At 34.5% G+C, this 12,167-nt stretch overlaps 1 protein-coding gene across 1 annotated transcript in view; it reads right to left on the minus strand.

Moving 5' to 3' along the window:
• Positions 1-12,167, minus strand: part of bib (MIP channel family protein big brain) — a 195,009-nt gene that overhangs the window by 173,288 nt on the left and 9,554 nt on the right. The window contains exon 2 of the mRNA XM_089650573.1: positions 4,450-4,576. Coding sequence (XP_089506699.1) covers positions 4,450-4,576 — 127 coding nt within the window. The remainder of the gene's footprint in view (positions 1-4,449; positions 4,577-12,167) is intronic.

Here is a 12,167-nt window from a genome sequence, read left to right on the forward strand (position 1 = left end):
TAAATTTTAATAAAATGTTAATCAAATTCTCAGCACGAGAGATCCCGTTGAGGATATCATTATCTCAATTTGTAAGAAAAGGGAAGGAAAATAAAACATGTAGTATTATTGATATCATTATATTACTTACATGTAATTAAAATATTGTCAGTTGTTACGAAGGGATATATTACCACAGTTATAATATGAAGCTTGATATTTACAAGAAGTTCGATGAAACACATAATACAGTAGATATATTAAATTATAAAAGGTTTCAAATAGCAACTTTGTTTTGATGTAAGAATTAATTAATATTGATATCATCTCTTTGTTTACCATTGCTATTATATCTGTAATAATTACCTCCAATTAGTTATTAATATAGCCCTTATGAGACAAGCGATAGAGCAAGTACAAGCGGAACTTGATCGTCTATAACATTCATAAATATTGTTGCTAATACAAAGTTACAGTAAATTATATTTCACAAACCGAGCAATTAGTGAGGACTTTGATCATACATGATAATACTCCCCCAATCATCACCATCGCATCAAAGCACACACATCGTCAATAATACAATAGATTGATTAGCATTTAACGGAGAATTTAACACATTAATTATGAACGCATAATTAATTTGTGAAAACAGTAGTAATTGTAATACACTACATCATATATGTAAAATATAATATTCAATATAAATCGTTCAATAACCAGTGAACTAATCCAAGTCTAGCGAATTTGGTATAAATTTATTTTACGATGGACTATGAGTTATGTCGAACCTACCTACTACTAAATACACTGAGAAAAATGAGTATTGCTAATTTATTGAATCTCTTCAAATTATTGATAAGCCGGTTAAAAGCGGGATTGCAGGCCTTAAGAATGGATCAAAAGGTTTCCTTAGTAAATTACGAATATATTATCACGATGTTGGAACACGTGTTCTTGAAAATCGATCTGGTGGCTCTTCCTGATTGGCAGAAGTCCTCGCTTTCAGAACATAAAAAAGTGGGAAGTATAATTGTTAACCTCTTACAATAAAGTTGGATTAAGTATGGTTATTTTCGGCGGAAATCTGACATGTTGAAATCAAGCATTCCTGTTATAGCGTGAATATTGACATTCTTCGGTTTTATTTTCTTCTTGTTATAAATAAAGGCGATATTTTTTATCAGCAACAAATTGATGGCAAATCAAAAGGCTTTCGGTAAAGTTTTTACAGTCTGATCGCAGCAGTGTTTGTCTTTGTACCGAATCACTGTTTCGCCACAAAGGATCGCTTTTGTCTGCCAGGGAAAACGCAGTCTTTGTGAAATGTAAGGTGTATATTTATCGAACGGAATTTTGTGAGTTAATACACACGACCATTTATATATAACGTTACTGACGAGAGAATTGGAGATCCGCTGTATTGTTCGTAGCACGTCACATCCGCCGTGCCGAGAATACTGAAGACAGAGTTACGCCTAACCTACAGATCAAATACCATAATGAATACCATAATAAGAATTCAATTCGGGAGGTGGGTGTCATAGTTATAATAAGTATTTTATTATCTTTTTTTGAACAAATAGATATAATGATATCCTCACTGGGATCTCCCGTGCTGAGGATTTCATTTATCGGTTTAATTGTTGGCAGATGAATCATCTAAATGCGTTCAAGATCGACGATTGATTTTATTCATTAATTTCATTCATTTACATATATATCCAGCTAAAAATAAAAACACCCTAATATAATAGAACTTCCTTCTTCTTCCGGCGTTAGTAAGATTAGATTGTTAATGTTATTTTTAGTTGTAAGTTGCTACACATACTCGTAAATACTCATATTATATATGTCATTAAGATAGTAGTTATAGGCCTTAGTCGTAAGTCACTAGATATAAGTCTTAGAGATAAGTCACTAGTTTAAGTCAGTAGTTCTAGTATTAACTTTTTAAGAAATATATTTGTACAGCGCCCTTGAGGTGATTTCTCAAGAAAACGGCGCTATATAAATTAGCCAAATATTGGGAACCATTTATTGGGTAACCAACATCTCTGCCATAGGTCACCCTGAGTGGTTCGCTACGATTGGTGACTTAGCAGGGGTGCTCGGGTTCATAGAATGATGTGCGTCTAATGCGTTTGCCCTCCTACTGCGTGACGGGCCGAATCGGGAGAGACTGGTTGAGGATCTAGATTCTTACCCACCCCTCATCTTTTCCTTCCCAGAACTTTCTCTCCTTCTTTTCCCTAAAACTCTTCACACAAATCCCCAAAGACGACATAGGCCCTGATCGATTTTTTTTCAGGGTCACCTGCGTGGAGTTTATGTTAACAAAAAACAAATAAAAAATTGACTTTTCAACTAAAATTCTCTTAGTATATTCAAAGAAGCATAAAAACAGCCCCCGACGAAGAGAAATAGCGAAACTCTTCGGGCTCAGTACATCAATGTTTAAAAAATGCTACAAATACCATTCTGTAATGTAACATGTAACCTGGCTGAATATTCAAATACTCGAGCTAGATGGTGTGCTTCTCTTTTTAGATAAACATTCAATGTTTATATGAAAACCTCAGAGGGAACAACGTGTACGCAATGTTTGGCGTAGACAGTGTTCAAAGAAGATCGAAATTCAATCAGACGCTGTTCGTAAATTCACCGCCGTGAAGCCTTCACTCCTGGCAAATCTTTTGAAGAAGAGCGAATATGTGCCGCAGTAAATTCGAGATAAATGAATGTTGAAAAATGTTTTCTTTACGTTTACGTTTATTTCATCGTTCTTGCTTTCCTATTTTATTTCCAGCAACAAAGAATAAAATTTTGAGATGGGAAGGCATACAAAGATATTGAAAGAAGGGTAAATGCAGGTTAACTCCATCAATGGAGGACTGAATGCGGTTGGCGCTAACAACAAAAAAGAAATGAAGCTAGTAGTCCATAATGGAGTGCTGGTACCTTTTTTTGTAACGATTCTTTTTTTTTTAATTAGTGAAAATTATTTTGGTATTTTCAGTTATGGAAAAGGGTAAAGACTCAACTCCGAGAAAAATACCCAGTATGAGTAAACTGTTGAGGGAAACATCATATTCCATTAAAAATTATTTTCAATATTCCATTAAATATTAAAAATTATTTAAAACAATGAAAATCAGATTTAGAGAAAAAGTGGGGGTGGTCATAACAAACTGTCAGGACACTGTATATTGCAAGTGCTCAAAATGTTCCTACTTATTTTGGGTTTGAGAAATCAAAACCTTTAACCCTCCGATGGGCAATGTGGCCTGGCCAGGCCATTTTGATTTTCATATGTGATTTTTTTCCGTTGGTTTTTACAAGCGCTATCAATATACTATACAACTTGGCGAGCTGCGTGGAATGGCGAAATTGCTGATGGGTTGCGTTTAGTCGGCATAATAATTTCAATACTCCTAAACACATCATGTAAACCTACAAATAGCTGTAATTTTCTATTTTTGTTTCTTGTGTTTGTATGACTTGTTGCATAGCTTTTATCAAATGTTATTTTATTCTTATTTTTATGTTTCAAAGTATCTGTCAAATTAAAATTATACTACCAACCATGTAAAAGCCCTCTGGGCGTTAAATAAATAAATAAATAAAATAATAAAAATAAGACAACACATTCATACCACATGGCCTGGGCAGGCCATTGCAAATGGCATCAAGGTCCGGCGGGTTTGCGATTCGGATACCAACTTCTCGCTGATAGGTCAAATTTACACCAGAAAACCTCAAGACGGTGATCATGAAGTGAATAAAGGTGCACCGAGTGGTGTTGGATTTAGTTGACAAGTATCGCTATACCAGCAGAACAGTATCCTGCGATAACTTTTTTACGTCACTCGACTTGGCCAGAATTCTGATAGAAAGAGAACTTGCCGTTGTTGGTAATTTACGCGCAAATAGGGTTTGTCCCGTTATGTACACATAAACAACATAATGACACGTTCATACAGACTATTTGCACACATGCATTTATCTAAAACTAGTTTGCCCACAACTCTTATATGGCCTGGCCAGACCACATTGCTCATCCAAAGTGGTAAAAGTACATTGCCCATCGGACGGTTAAATCTTATAAAATATTATTTGTCTCCAGTATTTTCGGGGGAAATACAATAATTTACCACTAACGTGACACTAACGGCAATCCAACGTAGCCGATGAGACTCGGAATGTTGTCTGTCGAATCGTAAAACAATTTCCAATGCGTTTTTCGTTTCACTCTAAGCTTTCATTTCTATTTGTGATCGTTCCGAATGGCGTTCTATTTTCTTAATTATGTTCACTTTGAAATAACGTATTTTATCGTCAATAAAACTCAACTAACAAAATTTAATTTAAATATGTTCATAAATTGTCCATTTTTCCGTTATTTGCAATGAAATTGCATAAATATTTTACAAAGTGTACGGATTAAGGTTTGTCACAAGTAAAACTTACCCATAGAGAAGTGCAGCACCAGCTATGCCGCCCCCACACTGAGCTGCCACGAAGAATGCAGCCCTTAGGGGAGTCACCTGGCGGGTTACTACGAGCCCCACAGTCACCGCTGGATTCATATGCGCCCCTGGAACAATATATACATATTATATTGATTGCAAAGGGAAAAAACAAATAATATGTCTTCTCCAAAAGCCCACTGCTCCACAGTTTATGTTAGCGAACAGTTTTATAGTATGATATGAATGTTTTAATTTTTTTAAATACATCTCTTTGAATTTCGATTTTGTTTTCTTGATTGAATAAATGATGTGAAATCTTGTAAGTGAAAATTAACCCACTTCTCGTCAGAGACACTTGTTGTCAATGACAATCCATTATATCAAATTTTAGCTGCAATCACGTACACGTACATGAACGTATTTCTCAGAAATTGGATGATATTATAACAGTTAATATACGAAATAAATCTCGATACTATTCAATTAGAACTTGGATTAGGTGTTAGCGTGGCTGACGCTTCTTATTTTATTTAAAAAATATATATGTATTGGAGTATTATTTTTTGAAATATATTTTATTGGAGAGTTTAAACGTTTTTTCCATGAATGTGAAGCTAGTAGTCCACAATGGAATGCTGATACCGACCCTGATGTATGTCACTGAGGCATGAAACTGGCAGAGGAAGGATGAAAGTAGACCGAATGCTGTTCAAATGAGATATGTATTTAAATTTGCCAATCTTTTGCGCGGTTTTATTTCGATTACTCTATAATAATGACTAGCCATTTAATAAATAAAGTTTCGAAATTTTAAAATTGGAAATTCATATGTCACACGGCATATATTCTGGTCTAGTAATGTGTAATTTCTAACATCTAAGAAATTCTAAAAATTTAGTACTATAGGATTCATATGTCTTATACTGATTTATAAATGTGGAAATTCTAACTATACAATTGTAAATGTTCTCCAAAATGCCCTGGAAAGAATCTCAGACTTGTGATGTCCCGAAAGAAACCATTCATCTGTTCTGAATGCAATTACTAATGTTATCCAAATTGACCCTGGTAATAAATTACATCTTTTCGATTCTTTCAAGGATAAAGAAACCATCCTGTCACTTCGAATGCAATCAACAATGTTCTCAAAATTTGTTTTGACAGCATCGCCATTCCATTGTAAGAATATTATGTACTAAATACACAATTTGGCTGTCCTGAAACGGGAATCCTTCCCAGTTGGACAGACAAAGATTCATTTTGTTTGGTATTGTTTGTAATTTATATATATATAAAATAAATAAATAAATTATCATGTGAAAAATGTGGAGATCCGCATATAATGCAAGGTTCACGTAAGCCTAATTCTAGGATTAAGAAAATGACGCTTAGATTGTTTAAACACCAAGAGAGGAAGAAAGAAGAAAGGAGTATATAAGGAAGAAGAGAATAAAATAATGCTAATGTGAATAGTGAAAGAAGACGTGGCACAGGGACGCCCAAGGAAGACATGGCACGATCACGAGAACCAAATACTTGAGTCGGGTCATGTCAAAAGTCAGAATAACAGATATGAGATAATGTATCGAGTTGTTTGGCGATTCGCCTTCTTTGCCTACCCCTGCAGAGATAGGGCGTTATGATTAGTTAGTTAGTTCGAAGATAAAACTTTATTTGGAGCATAGAGCGGAGTTGGAGCAGAAATTTCAATGTCATGTAACTTTATTTTGCCATAAAATAATGAAAGTAAAACATGGCGGAAGAGAGTTATTTTAATCTAAGGTCATTACCTCGCATTACATCACAGTTTTTACGCCGTGCGATGACCTTCGAAGAATTTCCGTTTCATTTAGTAAAGTGGGGACAATTTCTTCCCTAAATTAGCCCGGCAGAACCCGCCTAAAGAACGTCGCTTTGTGGAAATTATATGCTCTCCAGTCCCAGTCACTCACAACGATACGACCCCAGTTCACACTTTACATCAAAAGGACGACTGCGCTACCCTTTTTATGCAAAAAATAATTTTGGTTTTGAGGCCAAGATATCTAACCACACTGAATATATATTTTTTAAATAAATAATTACAACAAATAATAACAATATTATTTGGATGGTTTGTATGGCGCAGATTTTGTGCAAAATCACCTCAAGGACGCTATCTAGTTATAGAGCTTTTTTTTATTTATTTGCGTGTTAAATTATAGAATATAGGCCAGATCAATCAAATGTATTGCACGTATAGTTTTGTATTAGAGATCGACGAACCGGTGCATGCTATCTGTTAACCAAAAGTTGATAATAGTTAGACTAGTCTATAGTTTTAATAAGATAAATCATTGCAGAAACGTATTATATATTTGCACAGCGTCCTCGAGGTGAATTAGCACAAAAACGCTGTACAAATCATTCAAATATTATCATTATTATTAAAACAAATAAATAAAATAGCTCACATCCGTACCAGGTATTTGCTATATTTATAATTTTTAATTATTCCGTTTCGTTGGGTATTTTGGCTACAAATACAAAATTAATTTTGTATTAAAAGGAACGCTCTCGGTGCCTTTTTACCTTTAACTCAACCGAAATTTTTTTAATCAAATGTACGACATTTTTATTTTATTCACTTTTTTTCGTTTATAAAATATAAAAGTCCGAAAAAATGCCCATTATTGTGATTTCAAATACGGTTAGGCATGTGACAAAGCTATTTTTGAAAAATAATTGCTTCAGCTGTCTGAAATATAAATTAAACTTTTAAAAAATTATACGAGTTTGTTGTGTCGGAATTTGAAATGAGTGAATTGTCCTTTTTCGCCAAATCTTTATCTATATTATTTTGAGGTTTTAAAAAATATATTTATATACAAATATTAATATTTGTCAAAGTTGTCAAATTAAAACATTATTTTGTTTATACCTATAAACAAAATCATTTACTTCAGCTTACTTTAATGTATCGTCATAACCTATAATTGATAATAAAAATCATTAAGTTTAGGTGTTTTAAATTCAAAATAAATACTAAAATTTAGTAAGAAAAGCACACCTCTTAACCTTTCAGGCCTCGGAAGGACATTACTAGCCACAAACATCATATTCCATTAGAGCCTCTGAAGGACAGATCTGGCTGGGTATCCCATACATTTATTTTTTATTTCTGTAATGCGTAGATGCGTGATTTGTTCGTCATTAGAAAGATAAATATGTATTCTTCTCAGTTTGTATCAAATATTTATGCATTATTATATGGATAAAATAAATGTAAAAAATTGTCAATGTCCATGATTACGAATTGTTGGGACTTTTTCATTGACTGTTGAAAGATAACATTTTAAAATATTTGTTTATTGTACAAACGGCATAAAAAGCGGAGTGATAGTTTTCTTACTAATTATTTATACAAAGGGAATGTGTTTTATAAATATTGAATTCTTTCAAAATTATGGACGTCCCGAGTCTAAATGTCCTGGTAAGTTTTTTTGTGACGATTTTCATGTTTGATATTATTTATTTTTGTTCATAATATATAGTTGTTTATTTTAAATACAAACATTTCAAAGATAATTTTTTAAGTTTCTAATATGGTATTTCTTTTAACGACAACTTCAAAAATAAGCAATATTAGGTCATTTTAGATAGCTCGGGAGCATTCGTAAATTCAAAGAAATTTCACTGGCTTGTTGGTAAAAATATTTTAAAACCTGAAGGGTTAAGTCGAAGTAGGCGTTGCTGGTCGTGAGTCGTGAAGCTTCCACCCCAATGCGACGCGCGACGCCAAATGACGGTCGCGCTGGTCGATGAACGTTGAACAGGCAACGGATGAACGGATGCTTGCGGCCGAATATTATTTTCGTTTGAGTTCCGCCGACCGTAATGAGCAAACACCTGATTGGCAGAAATGAATACTGCCGCTGACATTACGCAATCAATAATCAGCCCGTAATTACTGCCTGCGGACGGGGACACAATAATTTAGATGGACCAGGGCCTTCAACCAGCACCAGCTCTCGGCCTAAGCACCCAGACTAAGGGGCGAGCTGACCAAATTATCAACAAGAATAACCTCAAAATATGAAACCTAACTCCATTAATATTATGTACCTACCTACTGCTCCTTATGGTCGTTTTTCACCATTTTTTTCATACTGATCTCCGCGTGGAAAATATACATGGGGCCATTTGAAAAATCTTGACTATACACGAACATTATTTTCATACTTACGATTGCATACAGTTGCCGTTAGAGAAGAAATTTAGTTTATTATAAATTGAACATAATCATAGATAAAATATAAGCATTAAAGCATTCGTACTGATGCCGAACGTAATACGGGCTTCCAGTAAGTAATATACATTAAAATATAACAATATTTTTATTAATACTTTAAATATGAACCTAAATAAACCTGCCACATTTCCACATAATATAGTTACGTAAAAATGACGACGACAGCTACCAAATAATGCCTTCATAAAACCGTACGAAAATCGGTACCAAAATAGAACTCGAGACTAACCTTATTATGATTATGACGAACAATGTTAATAACCGACCTCACTTGATTTTCAACTCACATGTTTTTTTCTCATTGTAAAATATGGAACAAACAATATGTCGCATTGGCTTAACTTTTGACATTTCTGTGGATGTGTCTGGGGGACATTTCTGAGCTCCGTAGCTCATGATTGAATTGGCTTCGGGAACTGTTAATTTTTCCGTTAACCTAGGTTTTATGGACAAAAAACTGTTAAATTTAACACAAAAATACACCGTTCTAAAGATGTTACAATTTCAGAATACAGATTTCTGTTTTGATCAATAATTATTTGATCAACGAATCGGTTCAATGGGTTTTTTAAATATCCACTGCTTGGTCAATTTACCGCATACCAAAAAAATACCTTTTTTTAAATGTAGCCATGACTACCTATCATATTATATCACATGCAATATATTATTCTGTGATTTTGCTTTTAAAGCCTCCAATTCTGCACTGGTTGGCTTGTTTTCAGTACTCTATAGGAAAATAAACAAAAAATAATTGCCTCGGCTTTTCAATATTTTTTTAATGTTAGTAATGGCTTCCTTTTTCGCAATTTCAAAGTTCAACCACTGCAATGGGTAATTCATGATTTAAATTTGAGTGTACTATGGAGAAAATTCACATTTAATAATTATTTAGTTATGTTTGATCCTTTTGGACATGTTAAAAATTCTGAGAAATAACCATTTTTAAATACGTCTATTTGAATATCACTTTGGTTTTCGGTAATAAATGATTGCAAATCTTGGGAGTGAAAATCGACCTCCTTCCCGACATTCGATCGAGCTGAAACTCGGCAGATATACTCGTTGTAGATGACAATGAATTCTTATCAACTGGTGGTAATCACGTACCCAATTGGGATTTGTATCAGTTGTTAGCGTGGTTGACTCCAGTCCCTGAGGAGGGGAAGGTTCAATTAATTCTCAGTCAAAGTAAAAAAAAAAATAATAATATTTTTTAAATCATCAATAAAAATAAACGTATTATTGTAAAAATAACTTTTATGCATGATCTTTTTCATTTATTAGCAAACAGTTTTTAAAAATATTTTGTTTCAGGTTTTATGCAAAGTTGTTATGTGTGTCATAATAACGATGTCCCCAGGCCAAATGAAACCGGGGACTTATATCACTTTCGGTGAAAGTTTTTCAAGCAACTTACTGAAGTTCGCTACCATAAAAGGAAAGATCGCATTCTTTCGTAAAAAAACTTCACTAAGCTGCGGCCTTTAAAAGCTTTTATGAAATAAAACTAAGCAAAAAATTAAACTTTTCAACGTTTTTGCTGATACCGTTGTTTATCTTTCCCACGGGCAAAATGCATTATGATAAAGTTTATCTTTGTATCACAATAATAATATTATGTTTTCGGTCCGAATGACACACGTGTTCCTTCGTGTTAACAAAACTGCTGCGACTTATTCAAAGTTCAAAGAAGTCCTTATCTTAATATTATTTTATTATTTTCGTGCAAACCTTGTTCAAAGTGAGAAGGTCATATTACGAGTATCACGTATGTTGCCGTAATCTGCCAATCGACTGTCATTTATTTTTCATTTTTATTGCCTTTTAAGGATCATAATCCCAACATATTTACTAGTGATGCAACGGAAGTGTCTTAACGGAAGCAGAAACGGAAACAGATGTCAAAAGTAAATCTTAGCGGAAGCGGAAGCAGAAGCAGAAGCGGAAGCGGAAGTGTTAATACTATGAAGAAAAAGCACAATTTTATTTTTTAAGATTTGTTTAGTTAAATTTGTATTTTGTACTTTTAGTACTCGAAATTAAACAGTGGTAAATTATATTTTTTAAACAGTGTACTAAATTAAACAGTGGTAAATTAGATTTTAGGTGACTCTTTAAAGCTGTAGTCGTGCGACCTTTTCGCGAATACACTTTTTGACAAAGTTCGCATTTGGCACTTGAGTCATCAATCTCAACGAAATAGTTCCAAACGGGACTTGTTTTTGGTTTCATGATTGCACTAAACACAACATTAATAAGTAGAGTAGAATAACAGAAGATTTACTAAACGTCACGACTGTCACGAGGTGTGGTGATGCGCAGAATGCAGAATCATGATTTTTTTTTTATGTGACACCTCACAAGAGTGTCCCTGTCTGTGCAGTGTACAGACAGGGGAACTATGTCACCACCCGGTTGGGCGGCGTTGTGAGGCGGAATAAGGTAGGGGCTGTAGGAAGGGATTTGTTAATGCGGGCCTTGAAGAGGCTCGGATTATAGGAGGAAGGAATAACAGATGCTGGTAGCTCATTCCACATACGAGCCGACTTACACAAAAACGAGTCGTAAAAACGGCCCGTTCTCATGAAGCCAACGTCAACCGTGAACGGGTGTTCAGTTTGTGTCCGTCAAGTTTCGCGCACGTGCACCGGTGCATCAGGAATCAATGGAGCTAGCTCCTTGGAGCAAGCTCCATTGAAATACCTGTAGAACAGACACAGCATGCCTACATTGCGTCTATGCATTAGAGAAGGCAATCGGTCTGTTAACAACGGATTGTCAATCAGACGGATCGCTAAATAAATAAACCCAGTGTTGCCAAAATACATAAACTATAAACAAATGAACTCGTTGCGACACGTTTGTATCGTTTGTGTCCCGCCCCCTGTCCAGTCGTCCCCGCGCCCCCCGCCTCCGCGCTCCACGCTGTGTTCTCCGTTTAGAGTTCTGTTATAAAGTTTGCGGAACCAGAAACGGAAACAGAAGTGAAAAACTTGCGGAACTTCTGCAGAAGCGGAAGCGGAATCAGAGCTCTGTTGCATCACTAATATTTACGTACATAATTAGCCCAAAAATCAGAACCTTTTTACATAATTACAGCACTTTTTGTTTGATAGGGTTTTTAGGTAACAATTTGTTCCCTACGTAGAAAATACAAGGCCTCTAAGTTTATAATAGCCAGGTAAAATTTTAAACACCCATAAGAGGTAAAAATTGTGAGGCGCAATGATGCCGTTCTATTTGTATAAAGATAAGTCTATTAATACAGTAAATTTAAATGATTCACTACTTCATAGCAAATAAGAATTTAAAAAATCGAAAAAAAAACACGTTTTGTTAAATTTATAACGATTTTTAAAGTTGGTTCTTAGATTGGCTAACTGTTCTTTGGGCCTTCTTTGACAACAATGTGGTATGGAAAA

This window comes from Hesperophylax consimilis, chromosome 3 (assembly GCF_061612785.1).
Source record: "Hesperophylax consimilis isolate HC1 chromosome 3, BYU_Hcon_1.0, whole genome shotgun sequence".
Taxonomy (NCBI): domain Eukaryota; kingdom Metazoa; phylum Arthropoda; class Insecta; order Trichoptera; family Limnephilidae; genus Hesperophylax; species Hesperophylax consimilis.